Source organism: Phalacrocorax aristotelis, chromosome 3, assembly GCF_949628215.1.
Source record: "Phalacrocorax aristotelis chromosome 3, bGulAri2.1, whole genome shotgun sequence".
Classification (NCBI taxonomy): domain Eukaryota; kingdom Metazoa; phylum Chordata; class Aves; order Suliformes; family Phalacrocoracidae; genus Phalacrocorax; species Phalacrocorax aristotelis.
This window is the reverse complement of record NC_134278.1, coordinates 100,495,476-100,515,843: the sequence shown is the minus strand read 5'-3', so window position 1 is coordinate 100,515,843 and position 20,368 is coordinate 100,495,476. Positions and strand designations below refer to the sequence as shown.

At 49.1% G+C, this 20,368-nt stretch overlaps 1 protein-coding gene across 3 annotated transcripts in view; it reads right to left on the bottom strand.

Annotated features, from left to right (window-relative positions):
• PARP1 (poly(ADP-ribose) polymerase 1) overlaps nt 1-19,849 on the bottom strand; it is a 34,805-nt gene extending 14,956 nt beyond the window's left edge. The window contains exons 1-10 of one of the 3 annotated variants that reach the window (XM_075088731.1): nt 19,672-19,849; nt 15,590-15,752; nt 14,601-14,719; nt 13,322-13,536; nt 6,753-6,849; nt 5,006-5,122; nt 3,863-4,039; nt 3,267-3,408; nt 1,530-1,670; nt 557-799 (exon numbers count right to left, since the gene is read on the bottom strand). In XM_075088731.1, the coding sequence (XP_074944832.1) occupies nt 557-799; nt 1,530-1,670; nt 3,267-3,408; nt 3,863-4,039; nt 5,006-5,122; nt 6,753-6,849; nt 13,322-13,536; nt 14,601-14,719; nt 15,590-15,752; nt 19,672-19,791 (1,534 nt within the window). In that variant the 5' untranslated portion in view covers nt 19,792-19,849. Of the gene's footprint in view, nt 1-556; nt 800-1,529; nt 1,671-3,266; nt 3,409-3,862; nt 4,040-5,005; nt 5,123-6,752; nt 6,850-13,321; nt 13,537-14,600; nt 14,720-15,589; nt 15,753-16,753; nt 16,859-18,969; nt 19,053-19,671 lie in introns of those variants that run through there. The other 2 variants (XM_075088730.1, XM_075088732.1) reach the window with 2 other exon arrangements.
• Between the last annotated feature and the right edge of the window lie 519 nt (nt 19,850-20,368).

The following is a 20,368-nucleotide window of genomic DNA, read 5'->3' as shown; positions in this document are numbered from 1 at the left end:
GCAGACGTGATGGTTTTGTTCACTGTCCAGCATTCATAATGCAAGTTCTCTACGGCATTGGTGAGGAATGCCACTGGTGTAGGATATTTTTCCTCTTCCGTTAAAAAAAATGTTATGTTCTAAACCAAACAGAACAAAGACCCATTGCTCTGGACCCCAGTATTTTCTCACTTGCTAACATCCCCTGGGGGTCACAGTAGTGTCTGCCACATCTTGGTGCCCCAGCACCTCCCTGGAGCTGCAACACTGACCCAAACTGGGAAAGGAGCTGAGGTGTTATAAGGAACAGTCTGGACTGATGTCAGGGAGCCTGGGCACGTACAGTACTGAAGGTCTCTGAAGTAAGACTGAACTAGGGGAAACAAGAGCCAGCTCAGGAGACAGCTTCCTACTTACTTAAAGCTATCCTTGCCCTGAAGTCTCATTATTTAAATATAATTATGAGAAAAAGGGCACAAAACACAAGGAAAGGGCAAGGACAGAGTATACCCAGGTTTGCTTTGTGCATGCACAGCACTGAACAGGCCTGCAAAGAAACAACCGGTTTGTTCTTCACCTTGTTCTTCTTTGACCTTCCCAGCACTCTTCGTACTTGGAGGCTTGCTGCACTTCCCATCCACGGCCATTTCCTCATGCTCCATTTTCACCTCTGCACCCCAAGGCGAAAGCGCATGGAGAGATACAAGCTCCTGAAAGTCCTTGCTGGAGGATTTCACATCCTGAAGGAATGCCTCTGAGACGACACGGACTTTGGCCTCCTTCACCTCTTCCATCTTCTTGCTCATTTTCTCCACATCCTCTGTAGAGGTAGGGTGGAAAATAGAGAGAAAAAGCATCAGTGAGGTTTCAAACTTTAGCCCCTCCCCCTGGCCATGAGTCAGGGCTCTGTAACACTTTGTGGAAACACAATCCCACCATGTTTCGGATTCACCATTGTTCTTTGGAGAACAGAATCCCCATCTGCTCAAAGCTGTAGCTTGGGCTAGAGCAGGAACACTCATGTTTTATCTGGGTGGTCCAGCTCTCCCCTTCCCGGAGCTTGGCTGGGAATAGAGTCCCCCTTGGACCACCTGGCAGGTGGGAGCAGTTCTCCTACCTCAGCAGCCAGTTTGCACCTCGACTCCAATAGGGAGCAAAAGCAAACCGTAAATTGCCAGCAGATTAAAATACTGCCCTCAGACACCCAGTCAGCTCTGCAGCTTCTCCAAGGCAAGCATGGACACAGCCCCCAGCACCTTTCACCCCAGCAAGGGTGGCCTGCACACCACCACGGCCTGCATACAGACCTGAGCACCAGCTGCTGCAAACCCAACAGAGCCTTACGGTACAACCCACAGGATTAACATGTTAGGTAAGTAAAATTCAAACAGCACGCATCTGTCTTTTCCAAGCACGCTAAGGCCATGTGCACACACAAAACACACCCCCTAATCCAAACACTGATCCCCAGAGAGCTCCAAGGCTGTGTGCCCTCTGTAATCTGCTCAGCTGTTACCAGTGCTACCAGTAACCAAGGCATGGCTGCTCACTCTGTGTGCTGATGCACAGGGTGGCCTTGTTAGCTGTTGTTGTCATCTTTCCTCCCAGCTCCTCCACAATGCTCTTCACCTCCTCCTTGTTCTTTGACAGCTTTCCAAGAACCAGGATCTTCATGTTGGTCAGTGGTTTGTCTGGGGGTTCAGAAACAACACAGCACATTAGCAACAGGAACAGAGCCCCCCACCCCCAGGCAAATAACAAGCACAAAGGAACAGCATCGCCCATGCTCAGGACAACGGGCCCAGATGGCAGGGAGACAAGGGTCCAAAAGCAGGCCTGACGTGTGCTAAGTAAGTGGGAGGAAGCTCCCCTTCACCTAGGAAAGGCAACACAAGGGATGGAAGATGGATGTGTAAGCACATTATTTGCCTACCTTTTTTCTTTTTAAATAAATAAATAAAAAATAATCAGTCTGCTTCAGCGCTGTGCTACTAGAGACTCTGCTCTGCTTCCCTCTTCCTTTGATGCCTGGACAGCATGGGAGAAACTCACTATAACAGGAAAGCTCCTGCCCCTTCAGAAGGAAATTTGTTTTGGAGGGGCTAAAGAAAGAGGATCATCTCTCAAGCAATAGTGTTTCCACACGTTACAGTACATTCAGGTCTTGATCTTACAGACAGTACAAGGTTGTACCATGCAAACCCCATAACAGGTCAGGAGCAAACTGGTAACCACCTGAGGGTCCATCACATCATTGTGTTAATACCTTGCAATGCAGGTGGGTCCAGGATGTGGCCAGTGTCTAAGAGCATATCTGCACTGCTGAAGATAAATGCTATTAACTCTGGCTGACCAACTAAGGGGTTTGTTTCCTTCTCTCCCCCTACTCAGATTAGTTAGGTTGCTAGCAAACAAAGTAACCTGGCTTTAATTCTGGTTAACAACTGGGGTTTACTTTCAAGGCACACTGGGGCTGGAATCAGCTTGCCAGTCAGAACCAAGACCTGGGTTAGTTTGTCTTCATTGCTAAAATAACATGATCTAGCTAAAATTAGCTGTGCAGAATTACTCTCACCTTCTTCCCCAAGTAACAATAATCCCCTGCACCCAAAACTATCGCCAGAGCTATAAAGGATGAGTAAGAAAGAAGTCAGCGTAGTTGTTAGTGGACAGGCTGTATCAGCAAAGCATGCAACTCATTCCAACAGCCTATAGGAAATTTCTGGAGTCCAACCTTTTCCCAATTTGTGGGCTGGAGACAGCATGTCTATTTTGTATAAGGGGAGCTAGTGACTGGTAAAGCCAAATTTCAATGGATGATTTAAAAAACAAAAACAAAAAGCCACCAACCCAAACAACTCTTTCCTTAAAACTCAACATTGGATGTGGAATACCTGGTATTATGGAGGTCCCTGGATGTTTCTCAAAAAACCAAGGCATTTCATAGCAGGTCTTCTTTGGGACACGTTTTGCAACATCGACCTTTAAGTTTCTGGTACATTGCAAACACATAATTTCCTCACCATCAACAAATACCCAAAACTATTTATTAGAAAACAACTGGGATCTCAAGCCCATGTTCCCAGGCAATTCACCACATCAGGGTCAACCTGTGCAAGGAAGATGAAGCACAAGAGACTCTGCTATGCTGTTTTTTTACCAGGAGACCTCCACCTGCCTGGGGGCAGGAAAAAGTATGCCTGTTTAGGGTGGCATGTTTGTCTGGCCGGAAATGGCATTACACACCATCCTGAACTCCACTGACCCACGCCCAGCCAGCCACTTACCTCTGGGTGCAGACACAGTCTCTGTCAAAGGAGCAGATGCGGAGGGAGGAGGCACAGAGTTCACAGTCGCAGCATCTGGAGGGAATACCCTGTCCTGCTTCTTACACTTAAATTTCTTCAGGTAAGGAATTTCCCGAAACTCCTGTGGGATGGAAGCATAAGTAGAGTTTAAAAACACGAACACTATTATAAGATTTAAAGGCTAAATTGAGCACTGGCCAGGTGTGAGCATTTCCTGCAGGTCTTGTGGAAAGGATTTCCCAGACACTCATACTAAGGCAGGCAAATACCCACTTTACTGACTGGGAAAACAAAGATAGAAGAGGGTAAACAATGGGTTTCAAATCAAATTGGCAACATCTCTTTCAATTTAGTGTGACTGGAAAAAAGCCCAATTATTTAGTTATGCATTAGCTGCCTACCCCTGGAGGGATGGAGCTGTGACAGGACTTCCCCACTGTCACAGCTTCTCAGCACTGCAGCACACTCTGCTCTCTGGCATCCAACACTGATTGCTGCTTATTCAATCTCCATACAAGAAGTAACATCAGTTAAGAAACGTGTTTCAGATCATCAGATTTGCAGTAAACACCCACCTTTGGGATTACCCAGTCTTTCCTCTTAGGAGTCTGCGTTTTAGCAACACACTTAGTCCAGGCAGTAATATCCCCTGAACAGTAATACGCGTCACTCTTGAACACAAACTGTCCCTTACACTCCTCGCAGGGAAGCAGAGCTCCAAACGCCATCCCATCTGCTACTCGGTCCAAAATCTAAAGCAACAAAGAATACAAAGCAGGTCATGGCAGAAGGAGGCTGGAAGCCCACGCGCTACATTACACCGGGCTGCACAAGAAAATAACTGCCAGGCTGCTGGCACACAAGCGTAGATGTTTCCAGAGCTTGTCATGCATACACTGCGCATAAACCAAGACTCTTACCAGCAGTGATGGATTTACGACGCCTTAAAGACATGACACGAAGTTTCCCCGGGTCACACCATATCTGCTCACACCCATGGCTCGCAGTCTGTCCTATTCAGATTTGGCATTCAGGAGAGCATACCCACCACACAGCACCTAACCAGGCAGCTGCGCCGGAACAGCCAAGGAGGAGACAAGCTACTGCATCTGAGCACATGAGTAGGTAGGTGGGAATGTAGGCTCAGACAAGTCCCAGTTTTCCTGACTAGAGAGGATTTCTTGACCATTTTGAGTCTAGACACGTCCCACATCCCAGCCCACACTCCTTACAAAGAATCTTAATAAATACAAATACTTGAAGTGATGTGTGGCTCCAAAAGAGAGAAGACTCTCACAAATATACAAACGGAAAAGTGACTGTTTTCAGACAAGATACCAGGAAAGAACTTGTGCAGGTTTTGCTTCTTTTTGCATAATTTAACAGTTGAGGGAAGCGATATGAAGTGCCATAACTAACTTGCTCTTGAAGAGCCAGCAACAAAAATATATGGACCGGATTGGGCATAGCAGAATAAATGCACATCACAGACTACAGCACTGAATTCAGTACCATCACACATGCCTTCACAAGCAAGCAGAACAGCAATATCACCAGAGCTCTGGGACAAAAGGACTGGGTTTTGCATTGAATTTCCTTCTGAGTGTTCTGTTAGAAAGATGCTTCAGACTTGTGGACCTTGCAGAAGTATTGGTTCAGGTTGGCTTCTCCAATTCAATGACCCAGTACACGTGCAAAGCAACTACAGACCAACTCACGGCATTCTCCCCTGAAGGCACTTCCTGCTTGTTGGCGATCAGCAGCTCTTTCAGGTCGTTAGTGGAACAGACCTTCCTCAGCTCATCCTTGATGCCCCAGATCAGCTCTGTCTGCTCCTGTTGATAAAACCCAGCAGCTTAGCTACATGCAGTCAATTGCTTTCTAAGAATGCTTCTGAAACTGCAGTACGGGAACAAGGTTTTAGCAAGCCCGTGGTAACCTAAGTACAGACTATGAGATAAAGAGCACCAAGAACCAGTAGCTTCACTGAAAGGGAAAGTCATGTATTTTACCCAAACACCTTCAAAGCCATATGCTTCAGATTTCAGTATGAATACAGGAACATACCACAGCTTCATCAAATATGCTCTCTTCTCCAGGTCACATAAAGACAACATCCCTATGGGATTCTGTACAAACCAAGGCTTCTCCACCATGAACACGTGAAGAAAGGCCATGGAGTAACCTTTACAGCACTATCACATACAAAAAGGTACAAGTGACCCTAACAAGACAGCTAGCTTTTAGGTAGAGAGGAATCCATGTTTCTATCACACTTCTACCTTTGACGAGTTCTCAAGAGCTTTTGCAAAAATCACCTAACTAGTTCACACTGCCGACAGCGGGGATGTGGCTGCACTAGAGCCTCGAAATGCTGATCGGCACTGTTCTTTTAAGCCACCTAAGCATATGAGGAACTTCTACCAAATCAGTCACACCTGCAGCAGTGAGGAGGAGCCTGCACATCCTTTTGAGCCTTTCCACAAAAGGTAAAAGGGTTGGACAGCAAAGCAGCAGCCTAAAATATCTGTAGTTTCTGAATGTTATTCACTTGCTACACTCAAAAATGCAGTCTACCTTGGGAGAACTGGTTGAATGTGTTAGAGGGTTTAATTTTCAGTGCCAATGGTCACGCTTGATGAAATGCTGTTAAAAAAAATTAGCGAACCCAAAGTTAACCCTGATCCACAAATTGCCTTGATCCATCCTAAACATCTGCACTGCAGCAGCAAAACCTTGATAATGTCTCCGCTAAGTTTTGTTGAAAATTAAGGTATTAACAATAAAGAAGACGACTTCTGTTTGAAGGTGGACATACCATTTTTCTACAGCTCCATTAAGACTTCAATTGGAGCAAAAGCAGCTTGTTGATTTTTTCTTGGAAAGTACCTATGCCAAACTTTCAAGGAATACAAAATTCCTGATGCTCTATTGGGAATTCTTCCCATATATTCTAGAAACTGAAAGGTAGAAAGCTGTGATCTATCCCACTTTGTACCCAAGAACTGAACACAGCTCCCCAGAGGGTGAAAAAGATATGACTTCTCATTCATCTAGTTCCACACTTTACCTCAGTTGAATTTCTGCAATGAGCTGTTTATTGGTTTCCAAGCTCTTCTGCAACAGCACCTGGGCTCAGAGCCTCAGCCACCACAACCAGATGATACAGGATCACAGAACCAGCCTCTCAGAGAGAAGGCATTTAACCTAATCTATTGAAATCCGATAAGCACAAGTCCTAGAGAAGTTCCTTCCTGTCTTTCAGGAGGAAGCAGCAGGGCAAATTGCCGTCAGCAAAGCCTTAGTGATAGGGCATCTCTGGCGCCAGGACACGAGGACCAGTGCAACTTGCCTTTGTCTGGGCACCAGGCACAGCCCCTCTCTAGGCCACAGCCCTTCAGCTACTGCCTGACACTGCGCTCTTCTAACGGAGCAGTTTTTAGGATGTGATCAGCTAAAACTCACCTTCAGCTGTTTCTCCTGCTTTGATTCTTTCTCTTTTTCTTTTTTCTGTTTCTTTTTCGCAGTTACATTTCCATCTACCTCTTCTCCTTTTCTCTTTCTAATAGAGAAAAACAAAACACACATATACACAAAAGGAAGTTATTTAAATGCCTCTCCAGCAGTTACCAGAGCTCAATTTACTGACTGCTGATATCTGCAGAGGCTTGAATATCCTCAGTTTTGCAGGCAAGCCCATTTTTTCAAAATTCCTCAGTGCTAAACTGTAGACATGTACTTGGCTCTGCACTGCGAGCTGCCTTAATCAGGTCAGGTACACTTAGAGCTTTTCCACAGGGTAGCTGTACGGCCTGGCAGAAGAGCACATGAAATACTGCAATATTTTCAGGCATATTCATCTACACTTGTATTAGTTACACTGAAAGCATACCCGAGAATCACTGAATATAAGCACACCTCTCCAAATCTGAGGAGGTGTAGCAATGCAGGTTTAAAAGACTAGAGTGTCTTTCAGCTCAATCAACAGCTTGATTTTTCAGTTTAGACAGCCCAAGTTGCAATAAAGGACAGCAAACATGGTAACTTTAATAAGTTAACGCACTGGGAAACTAGGTATTTCCAAGCTAGTTTCTCTTCAGACTGGAATTAAGTCAGGTCTCTGAAATTAGACAGGAGGAAGTTTCTACTTGTAAACTGCTCCCAGGCTGATAGCGGTTTCATGATGTACTACTGTGCAGTTATGTGTGAGGAAATTTATTGTTATTAGCTGGGGCCTTAGAGCTGTGCAGGGAGAAGTTACAGAAAACACTGCTCAAGAAAGACTGGAAAGAGGAGGAAGCCAAATTAAAACTGGGGGATTTTGGCAGACTTCAGAATGACAAGAGACCTCAGAGGAAGATCATCAATGTTTCCAGAGTCATGTCATCATCTTGGTCTGCCTGGCTTCAAAATCCATCAATATCAATAAATCAAATAAAGGTGTGCTCTCCTCTTGAGGAAATAAAGGGATATTTTGCCCCACTTGAGGCAGGATGGGTCTGGAACTTGAGTCACAGCATGAACACAGCTTGGATCTTACACTTCATTTTGACAGAGCTGCTGTCATTTCCAAACATCAGCCAGGTTTCTTTCTGAAAAAGCATCTGTCTTAACTTTATAAGCCGTGGCTGATGGTTCAGCCATAAAGTTGACATTCTCCATTACTCTCCTACTTAGTTTTGAACACTTCACTTTCTAGTACTACCGTTAAGACTAACCCTGTACGACAACTTATTAGCCATAAAGCTGCAGGAGGATGTCAGAAGGTGCTCTTCTCCCAAAGACTCATGCATGAGAGACTTGTAAGTTCTAGTAACTGTCCTGGCCCTAAAATTGGGCCAAGTTTTGGTTTTATTTGCAGTGGCCACCAGTAGCCTCTCATTAGTACCTCTGACAAACCACGATTCAGAGCATTCTGCAAACCTTTTAAGGGGCTGGTTTTGCACAAGAGTTCATCTTTCAGCTGTCCCCCTGCAAGGTCCCACCAGTCCGAGCTGGGGTTATGCTTTAAAGCACACTGCCTCAGGGGGGACAACAGGCGCACTGTGCTACCAGCATTTGCTTGCATTTCTTGAGAAAAGCTCCATCTTGTTTTCTAAATCAGGCAAGCAGGAACCAGGGTGGCAGGACTGGATACGGCACAACCGCAGCTGTGCCTTCAAAAGCCCCCAGGCCAAGCAAGTCCTCTCTCCTCCCTGGCTGCAGCCTCTGCAAGGGGCGAGACCAGAGCATTCACTGAGCCCTGCCATGAGGATCATGACTTGTAAGTTTTAAACAGAGTTATGGGTACACAACATAATCTGGGAAAAATAAAGCAGAGCAAAGCGCTCTGCTGCACCTTCCCAAGCCAGAGGGCTCAATAATCTAAGCATTTAGGACGGGTGCCCAAATACTGTGTATCTGCAGTGCCTCTCCCTTGGCAGGCTGACAGGCTGCCTCCAGCAAGCCAGCACTCACTCCTATGCTGTAACTTGTCTCCCAGTCTCCAAGAGGAGGAAAGCCAGCACACCAACCGCTGGAAGACATTTCACCCTGCCAAGAGGACCTAGGATCCAGGGAAAGCATCCAAATTCCAGCAGGGACTCACACTTTTGGCAGCTTCTCCTCAGAGTCAAGGGGACGGCAGGTTGCTCTCCCAGACAGAGCGATTGCTGTACCTGTTCCAGTCACTTGAACAACCTACAGAGCAGGAAGGATCATCCCAATTGCAGACAGGCATGCAGCTGCAAGTCACCCCCTTCTCTTTTGTCCATGGCTATGCCCAAGGCTTAAAACAAACGCTAATCATCATTTTATACCGCCTGGAGAAGGGAATCACAGGTTGGAACGGACCTCAGGGATCATCTAGTCCAACCTTTCTAGGAAGAGCAGAGTCTAAACAAGATGGCCCAGCACCCTGTCCAGATAACTCTTGAAGGTGTCCAACATGGCCGAGTCAACCACTTCCCTGGGGAGATTATTCCAATGGTTGACTGTCCTCACTGTGAAAAATTTCCCTCTCATGTCCAATCGGAGTCTCCCCAAGAGCAATTTGTGTCCATTTCCCCTTGTCCTTTCCATGTGATTCCACGTAAAAAGGGAGTCTCCATCTTCTTTGTAACTACCCCTTAAGTACTGGTACATGGTGATGAGATCCCCTCTGAGCCTCCTTTTCTCAAGGCTGAACAAACCCAGCTCTCCCAGCCTATCCTCATACGGCAGGCTTCCCAGTCCTCTAATCATCTTGGTAGCCCTTCTCTGGACCCCTTCCAGCCTGTCCACATCCTTTTTGTATAGAGGGGACCAGAACTGTACACAGTACTCCAGGTGTGGCCTGACAAGCGCTGAGTAGAGCGGGATAATGGATTCTTTCTCTCTGCTGGTGATGCCCTTTTTGATGCAACCCAGCATCCTGTTGGCCTTCTTGGCTGCAGCAGCACACTGTTCGCTCATGTTGAGCTTTCTGTCCACCAGGACCCCCAGGTCCCTTTCCACAGAGCTGCTCTCCAGCCAGGTGGATCCCAGTCTGTGCTGCACTCCCAGATTATGTTTTCCCAGGTGCATGATCTTACACTTCTCCTGTTGAAGTTCATAAGCTTCTTGCTGGCCCATTCTTCCAGCCTATCCAGATCTCCCTGCAGAACAGCTCTCCCTTCTGGAGTGCCTACTTCCCCACTGAACTTGGTGTCATCCGCAAACTTCATCAGGCTACACTTGATACCATTATCCAGATCACTTATAAAGATGTTGAATAACATTGGACCCAATATCGATCCCTGGGGGACTCCACTTGTGACATGTTGCCAGTTTGAGAAAGAGCTATTTACTACCACCACCCTTTGGGAATGGCAAAGCTGAATCCATTTCACATCTTCCCAAAACAGCAGATTTTAGAACAACTGACAAAATACACCCACCCATTAACTTTATCTGCTATCCTTGGGACCAAACATTTTGTGTTGCTAACAGTAGCTGGGTGCTACTGTGTACACGCTTTCTCCTGCTGGGGAAGGGACAGTCTTCCCACATTGAACAGCTATGGCCCAACATCTAGCTTCAAAGGACTGGTATTTATTTACCAGCCAACACAAACCACTTCTCACCTTTGTGGAGGATACAGAACTACAAGATTTATTACAACTTTTGAGAAGATGAAGAGGGAGGTGAACTGTCACACTCTAGCCTAACCCTTCCTTACCATCTGCTTTGTTTTTCATGTCCTGTCTACAATGACAGTGAAGGGTGGAAAGGACAGTCACAGCAACCCCCAATAAAGCAAGCAGGGGACACAAGGAGGAACACCTCCCCTTTTCTCCTCCTCCCTGTAAAGCATTGCCAGATTGTTGCTGACCTGAGTACTTACCCTCTGCCTCAGGCAACCTCTGCAGTTAATCCCATCTTCCATGACATCTCCAGAAGGATACTTTGCTCCTGTGCTGGGCAGCAATTCTACCCAAACAAGTGAGGCAGAAAATACGGGAAAGTACTACAGCTCAGAGCAGGAGGGCGAAATGCATGCCACCAAAGCAGCATAGTCAAAGGGAGCTCACAAGCTGCTACTGCGTTTCCTACGTCAGTACACGAGCACTCTTTCCACAGAGAAGCTGCCGGCAAGGATACAAGATCCTCCTTCCCCATGCCTGCAAAGTGCTGGCACTCGGACATAACAGCCGGTAGCCCAGGGGAGGCTCAGCCTGCCTCACCCAGAGCAGACTGAGGAAAGGAGCCAGGATCCTTGCAGGAAACCTTCCCATTTTTGCCCTTCAGAAGGAGGGGGTTTTCCAACCTACTCTCAGTTGCCCTGCTCAGCAATTCATTTCTCTCATTTGCAATAGGCATGTCACACTGCTGTCCTTACAAAAAGGGCTGACAAGGCAGTCCCAAAGTCCGAGCTTCTCCTCCAAGTATCGGCTAGACATGCAGAAGCAGCACATGAATTTGGATGTCGCATCTGAATTGCGGCAACATCTGAGTCAAGATGTCATTTGGACACAGCACAATTAGAAATATTTTTAAAGATCATTTTGAGAATCTCACCTACAGCAGATACTGTAACACAATTTCTGCAAGATGCAGTAATTTCTGTCATTAATTGCTGTTATCTGGTTGAACACACAAGATGAATTATCAGACATAGCTGCATCTCATTGAAGCTTTTGGGGTAGTTTGGTGGGGTTTTTTTTGGCTTCTCCAGAACTTCAGTGCTTTCTTGGCAGAAAATCACCAGGTAGGAAGCACACCACACCTCTCCCTACATTCTGTTTATTTATACTCTCACTCATTCAGTTTGTTTGACAGACAACTATTTTTCAATTTGACCCTTAATACCCTTGGCTCAAGCACACAGCCCAAACAGAAGTAGTGGAGTGTAAGAGCCAGCTAGCACCTTCATGGCTGAGGGGCTTGCTCATGCTTAGAATGCAGGAAAGATGAGACATCCTGCTGCTTCTCTGGCAGGAGGTCCTAGTTCACCTTACCCTACATCACCAGCCTAAGCTTTTTTCCACTGCAATTCTAGGCTTTTATTTACACAGTGACTTGGCAAACTACTCTGTGGCCTGTCTTTACAAAGCCTTCATGTTTTGCATAGCATTCCAGAAGTGGCCCAGAAAAGCAGAGTCAGGGCAGACAAGAGAAACACTTACACAGTCAAATCTCTAGAGCTTTGCTGAAGACATTAGAGAACACTACAAATAAACCTATTAAACTCTCACACTGCTCTAGGACAAAGCAGAAAACGCACGTCAGCACAAAAAGCAAAGGACTACTTGAGAAGCTGCCGGTGCATCGAAACACTGTACTTATACTTACACCCTGCAACACACACAGAGGTAAAATGCCTGCATGAAAAGACAGCAGGCTGCTGGCAGGTGCAGACAGCTCATCTCAGCTTCTAGTGGTTCAGCTGAGCAAGGTGAACAGCACAGAACGTGATGGGGCTCTGGCAGGAGCAGCCGCTCCAGCAGCACCGCAGGACCCTCCCCACAGCACCCTCACCGCTGCTAAACGCTTCTGGAGCCAACTGCTTGCCAACCAACAATAAAGCGTGGAAATTGCAGCCTCTTACCAACACATAGATCAGTTTATGCATGCTCCACTCTGTTACCTATTGCCGAGGATGACATTCATCTACACACAAGGCTCTGAACAGTACGCAACACCCGTCAGCCACATATCTGGAGGACCAATACTGACAAAGACTGCACAGATTTGACATGGCTACAGCTTCTCAGAACCCAACATCAGTCTCACTAGACAGCATCATGGTGAATCCTTGGCAAAAGTAAAGCTGAATTTAGTCTACAAGGTATGCAGAGAAGCCCAATGTCTGACAACCACAAGGTCTTTCCTATTTGTAGGACCCAGAAACACCTTACGTTCCTTCCTCCATGGGGACAATGCAACACTGGCTTGTGTTATGAAGATAACTCTAGGTGAAGTCACTTCAAAAACAAGTAACAAAAGCCTTCATTAACAGATAAAGATTGACCAAAGCTAGCAAGTCACCCGGAAGCGCTTCTCTGTCAGTACAAGTTCTGTCAAGAGCCTGCACTAAAAATTTCAATGCAAGGCAATGAAATTTCAGTCATACCATAAAAGATTTAGCAAACAAAAGCATCCAAGTGTAAGCACCACGCGGCCAATAAACACCATGTCGGATTCAGTGCCTGTCACAGATCAGCAGTTTATAGATAAGACATGTCAAATCAATTCTCTAACAAGTGGTTAGAGCAGAGAAACCATCACTGACAACAGCATCACATAAGGAGGCACAGAGCCCAGTATCCATTTGTGTTAAGCATGCATTATTTAATGGTCAAAAGCCCTAGATCAGTCCTCCAAGTCACAGCTGCTGGTCTGTGCATTTTCTCAAGGCAGTCACAGGTGGTAAGCGTCTGTTGTCGTCTGCCTAAGGGCACAGGAAGGACCAAATCCTCCTATGACCAATATTCTTTTAAGAGAGACAACAATGTCACAAAACATTTATCATGAATGTATTTGAAGGCAAGCAATGGCTCCTCTAGACAATGCAATTTGTTGCATTCCCCACATACCCTTCACTCTTGGTAGCTGGGAGCTGCTTCTTCAGAGTTTCCTTATCTTCAGCTTTCAAGATACCAAAGCCCAGGAGCTGGGAGGCCCCGTACGCAGGGAGGAAGCCCAGCTCCGCTCGGCGGCTCACAAAGCAGTCTGGGTGGTACCAGTTATCTATCATTCCCAGCTGTGGCTTTTCAGGATGCACCATCTTCTTGGAAATCCGGATCTGGCCCTGAGGCAGATTAAAGCAACACAAAAGCAGTTGTTAGGCCGCTCCAGAGGGGCTTGTTAACAAGTTACCAATGTGATACTTTTTAAACACCTGTAAAATAGCAAGAGCTCCTCTATCAATGCCTGCAGCTTTTGTTCAAGCCCTTTCATAACAGTTCCCCTGCCTTCTTCAATACTCTTTCTTGGTTGAAAAAAACCCCCAGGTTTCTACATAGTTTCCTGTTAAATAAACACTCAAAAGGGGTAATCCTGTAGTCTTTACTCCAACTCCCAGTAAGCTTGAACAAGCAAAACTCACGTAACCAAATTTTTAGAGTTGCCTGCACGGGGTTAACTTTCTGTCCCTACCACTCAAGCATCAGTGCTAATACCATCTCACACCACCTTACTGCAAATTACTTTTCAGATGCCCAACAAATAGCTGTTTCAGGTGCTTTTAGACTGCAATACTTCATGCCCCAAAACAAAAATATCTACAGCACAGTCACCAATGTTTCTGCAGATACAAGCACACCAGCACCGGTGGTTGGCCCTTGCCAACTTTACCCAACTGGCAGGTCCATTCCCATCTATCAGAAGCTCACGGCTTCATTTTGCCAACTGTCTTTAAAAGCAGAGCACCAAGACACATTCAACTATAGGGCTGCATCGTCAATTAGCTGCATCACTGGTGTTGTCTGCTTTCATGGAGTTAACATGGATACACTGCACACAAACAGAGCTGGTGCTCCTGAGGAGGAGGCCAACACCTTTGCTGTGCTGTAACAAGCGGGAAAAGCTGCAGTTAATGGTGGCTCTCTTGCCACAGAAATGCTGGTGAGCTGTGTTCCAGCCTGCTCTAAGACCCAAGTGAAAGGAAGCATCAGCAGGTTTGAAGCTCAGGCTACAACGCCCGAGGGATGCCTTTACTGTCAGCTGTCCCAGATGCAGCTGCTCCTCAGACACCAAAACACAGCTCTGAGAGTGCTTTCCATATGCAGGACAGGAAACAATTATAAAAATCACTGTTTTAATTGGAACTGGCGGGAGAAAAGACAAGAGATGGAGAACTAAAAAGATTTTTACCTTTTCTATTTTCTGTTCACAGCCTTTGCAAGTACTTCTGTTAGACTTGGCATATTCTGCAGCAAAGTCATTTAGGCTCTTCTCAGCCTTGCCACCTCCTTCCTGTTCCCCTCCTTTTCCTGGAGAACAAAGCAAATACAGAGTCTGACTTTAAAAGGCATTCCCTTCTTTTCTTTTTCTCTGCCCCAGATTATTAGCAGTCTGGATTAATAAACCTCTGTGTTCCAGCAACTCGTCTGCCAAGAATTTGACTAGAGAGCAAGATAACCAGTCCATGCTCAAAAGCACTTTTAAAATAGGAAGAGTTCTTTAAACAGCCAAGTAGCAATTGTACAGGATTGGTTATTTAATGATTTTAAAAGACTTTCAAAGGTGCACAAAGCTGACCCTTTCTCTTCCTTCCTGAAAGCAGTGTAAAATGAGACCTTTCTGAAGACCTGACTGTAACAGAAGTCACAAACAGCTCTGTTTCAAAGCAGAACTCCTTTTCCCGATTTCCTTATATTTTTGGTATTACTACATTTCAACAGGCAGACGTCAATCTAAAACTGCCCAGCATCCTTGGCTTGCACAGACCCACAGTGAGTTTAGCCTGGTCTGTATTTAGACCCTTTTCACTTCCTCCCTGGACTCACTTGTTCATGGTGTGACAATTTCAAAGAGCCACCATAACCATACGCTGCAGCAAAGGTACCATTAAAACAACATACCACAACAGCACTTGTTAATAGTAAAACTAAATACACCAATCATGATAACAAGAAATATTTGGCAATACATCTGCCAGCTGACTTGGCTTCTTCCCTTGTTGATTTGACATGCTGCATCATACTGCCAGCATCCTAGCCCTGGAGAGCAGAGATGCCATAACAATTCTTTACAACATCACTTGCTGAAGGGACGCGGCAATAAAATAACCAGAAGAACAGCTTGAGAAGAGGGAGCCCAGTTTCAGCCGAACCTCTAAACACCAGGAGACCTCTGCTTACCTCCTCCAGGGCCTCCGGTTTCAATGGCTTTCTTGATTTTCTCCTGATCTTCCCATCGGAGCTCAGGGAAGCCATCAATGTCCGTGTGGGACACGATTCGAGCCCGCTTCCAGAAGCAGCTGTAGTGATGCCAGTGAGGGACTTTGCCATCAAACATGGGTGACTAGGAAGAAAGCAGATTAGGCCAAGATGAAACAACTCAGACAGAATCAAGGGGAGAAAAAAAGAGGAAGAAAAAAAACCCCCAAGATAAAAAAGGAGTGTCTGGGTAAACACAAGTGATTTCTTTTTGTTTCTTCTTTTTTTTTTTTTTTTAAATTAAGAGATGGATACTATTTAGGACAAAGTCTAAGAAGAAAATCCGATATGACACACGAGCTGCTGGAGAGAGGTCCCAAAGGGGATAGACACGGAAGGAGCGTTTACCTAGCTTAACCAGTTCATTGCCCTGCTGCTTAACCTGTCGGCTTTACTCAAAACAAAAAGGTCATAGCCTCAGCATGGCTACACCAACCCCGAGCAGACAAGGAGAGGTTTCTTCTCTAGGAGATTCAGACCATCTGCAGGCATGAGCAAAGCAAAGCAGAGGTTGCGGAAAGAATGACAAGTTAGAGCATATGGCTCATCTGCTACAACCTCTTGTGAGATCCTGCAGTACAGAAGGCCACTGGCCTTGCTCTGCAGGACCTCTGAGCACAACACGCAGCCCCTTCGAAAGCCACATCTCAAGCAAACTGCCCATGCCGTGGAGAGCCCATCGCCAGGCAAGACAGGAAGAGCAGCTCCAAGGACTGTGGCCTGACGGAATTCCTGAGGTGGCTGCAGGAGGCAGAGGTAACGGAACTTAATGGAAACACCAGAGCCCAACAAAATCTTGCATCAGGACAGAAGCGTCACCCAAGTCCTCCCTGACGTGCAGCTCCAGAGGGCCAGGCCTCGCACCAGCCTCGCCATGGAAGTGCTCCACTTGCTTATGACTCAGACACATTAAGTACCAGCCTGGCATCGTTCTGTTTACCCATTAGCCAAAATAACCATACTGTGTGCATTACTTGGAGCCAAACCACTAACAACTGCTGCACTAATAATACTCAGCATTGTATAATTATTATTACTGATGATACAGAATTAACGACCTAGGAAAACATTCTACGTATCACTTACCAACAGGAGGGAGATCTCCAAGCTGAAAATAACAGCAGAGAGTGTTGTGGATGAGCACGAAGGAGGAAAGGCCTTTGAAGACCACAGCATGAGACTGTGAGAGCCGGGAGCCCCATTACAACTAACCATTAACCAGAACTCTAAGAGGACATTTATATTCCCAGCTGGGACTCTTCCCAGAAGCCAGGATTCGGATTACCCGGTTACCCTCACAGCACCATGGCCACACAGCAGCCACCCTGGGGTTGCTCTCAACCAGTCTGGAAGTCACACACAGCTCTGGCACTGGAAGTTGGTCACCCCCGAGCTCTGGGTTCATGTTTGGAGTTTTCCTGGAGGACTGCTCATGGCTCTGTCCCCAAGACAAAGGCTTTGGGGGCACAAGGCACTGGCGTGCATGGAAGGGGGCCAAGCTGGCTCAATCTTTAGGACAACCAACCTTGTAAGCAGTGAGTAGATCTCCTCCACTACATGGAGTTGTGTACCTGGAGCATGACTTCTCTCTGTGTGGGAAACGAAACCTCCAGGCAAGCTAGACCTTGTTTATACAACTCCTCTCAGCTCACCTATCTCTAGACCTTAATTTCCTAAACAAACCATTGAAGCAGGAGAGACTGATTCGCTTTCACATTGCACATGCAGATAACAGAAACTGCTCAGCTCCAGCTGGAAGCAAAAGTTGAAGCCGTGCTGGCCCTTGCACCAAGCATCCATCGCACTGTCATTCAGAGCTCTTAACTTGAAAAATCAAAACAAAAGGGCTGTTGTAGTAGAAAAGGCACCCAGATAACAATTTGGTCTGGGCCTCCCTTTAATTTCTTCTGCACAATTTGCAAAAGACCTCGGTACACTGAAGGCGCTGCAGAGGCTGCTCCGCAGGGGATTTCCTGGAGAGGAAACAAGGGGCCCGTGTGCTCTGGTGAAATCTGGGCCCTTTGTTGGGGGGACGACGACGCTCAGCAGCAGGATGTGACAGTGCTCTGCTGGCACAAAAACAACCAGTGGGGAGAGGGAGCCCTTTGCAGAAGAGATCAAGCAAATTCAAGAGGTTGGGGGAATTATCAGTGGTTGGTGTAAGACCAGCAGTTTTGGGGAGATGGTTGTCTAAAAAGCAGTGGCTCTGTGAGAGATGCCACGGTCCCAGCTGTCGCCCTCCACCCGGCCCTAGCAGATCACTCAATAAACCTAACACTGCAAAGCCAAACACATCCACTCTGCTCGGCTCCCTAAACTAAGGCAGGCACACCGCGGTTCCGCAGGCCCCCGTGCCGAGGAAGGCCAACCCACCTCGCATCAGCTTAAAGTGCTGGGGCAAACGGAATACAGGGAGGGATAACAAAGGTGAGGGGACTGGAGATGAAGCAACCGGAGCAGCGGAGGAGGAGCGGAGGGGAGAAGGACATCTCCAGTGAGCGAGAGGGCAGCAGGAGAAACAAAAGAAAAAGGCAGCAGGAACACGTGCGAGCCATCGCTGCAGCTCGGCACCGCATGGTTAGACGTCTTTCCCAGGGGAAGGAGGCTCTGGGGAACAAAAGCAGAGGCAGGTGCTTCCTCTTTGGGGGAACCAGTTCCTGCCTCCAACCCAGGCAGACCTGCCAGCCCTGCCCCGGCAGCCCCTGCGGGGGAGCCACGGCCCACCAGCAGCCCGGGCAAGGGGCAGCCGGGCACTTCCCCACCCGTCTCCGAGTGCAGCCTCTCCCAGAGGCGCAAGCGACTCCCGGCCGTGCAGCTCGGTACCTTCTCCAGAAATTGCTCTTCGAGCGGCCGGGAGCCACAGCACCCATATGCAGGGCTCTGCTGGAGCGTTCGCGCCCCGCAGCCTTGCAAGCCTTCCATAAACATAACACGTATGAGTTTGCTCATCTTGCCCGAGACGCCCACCAGACCCAGCCTGCTGTCCGTCTGCGCCACCTGAGCGCTGGAGGTGCCTTTCCATCGTCCTTGCGAGCGACGGGCCAAGGCCCGCAGCCCGGGCGGGCGGCGTTTGCCTCCCCCGCAGGAGAGGCCCCTTCCCTCCCCATCACATCGCGTCCCACCACGGGGAGAGATTCCAGGCGGCCAAAACGGCGGAGCGGGTCCGTGCGCCGTTCCCAGCCCTCCAACAGCAGACGGGGCCCTTCCCTTCGTTTTGAAAGGAAGCCGAGCAAGCCTCTTCCACAAAAGACAAATAACTTGAGGACGGCCGACAGCAAAACATGCCTTCACATTCGATCTACTAATTGCAGCTCCGCGCTCTGTTTCGCGCCTGCAACGTGCCAGCCAGCTCCGCACAAGCCCCTCGCCCCTGCCGGCAGTGCAAGCCTGGCCCTGCAGCTCCCCGCGCCCTAAGGGGAACCCCCGGGGCTGGCCACGGCCTCTAACGCGTCTCGGGTCCCCGTTTTGGTGCTTCACACGCAAACCAAGCGCCAAACGGACATTTCCCCGGCCCGATGCAAAACACCCCGAATGACAGACGCTTCCCAAGGCACGGAAAAACCGAGCCACGGCCCTGGTTTGCCCCCACACCCGCCGCTCGCCGGATGGCAACAAAGAGCCCCTGTGCGCGCCCCCGAGCCCCCAACCCCACCCCCCGCTCGGCACCCCGCGCTGAACTTTGCACAGCTTCCCCTCCCTCTGGGCGGCTTTGCAGCCCGGGCTGCTCACGGGGCCCGCCTCCACGGCGAGCGGCTCCCACCCGGGGGCTGCTCCGGGGACCGGCGGTGCTGCCCAGACCGCCGGGAGCGGCGGACGAAGCCGCCGCTGCTAAAAATAAGCTGCGCTCGCTCGCCCCCCCCGGCGGAGAGAGAAGCCCGACCGAGTGGCTGCCGCCCGCCGCGGCGGGCGCAGGGAGGAGAGCCCCGGCCTGTCCCCGGCGCCCCCGGTGTGGAGCCCATCGGTCGGTCGGTGAGCTCGCCACGTCGAGCCCCGCCACGCCGTACCTGTACCATCAGGGCCAACCGTAACGAGTCCTTGGAGATGCTCTCGCCACATTTCTTGCAGGAAGCGCGGCCGCTCTTGGCGTACTCTGCCCGGTACAGCTTCTCCGCCGGCTCCGCCATCGCCGCCGCTGCCGCTCCCCCGGAGCCGCCCCGCCCCGCCTCGCGCACCCGCCGCCCCGCGCTCCGCCGCACCGCACCGCGCCGCCGCCACCGTCCGCGGGAGCGCTAGCCGAGCGCCGAGCGCCCACCCCCGCCTTAGCGGCCGGCCGGGATCTGCCGCTCGGTTATCGATTGAGCGCACCTAGCGACGCCTGGAACGTTCCGGTTTGTTGCGGTGCATCAATGGGGGGCGGGGAGAGGCGGCGGCCCGTCACGTGGCGGCGGCGGTGGCGGGGCGGGAGCCCCTGGGGGCGCTGCGGAGGGGTGCTGCGGGGGAAGGCAGCACCCGAGGCGCGGGAGGGTCGGTGCGGAGCCCCGAGAGGCGGGGAGAAACCGGGCGGTTTGTGTCCGGGCGCGGCCGGCGGCGCCGCCTGAAGCAGCCGTCCCAGCCAGGGCACAGAGAGTGCCTGGCGCGGAAAGCGGGCGGCCTAGGGCTTGGAAAGACCGCGCTTAGCAGCTGTCCCTCTGCCAAACACCGGCCGGGCGGTTTGTCCCCAGGCGGGAGTTTCCGCCGTTGCCGGGAATGGCAGCGCGGGTG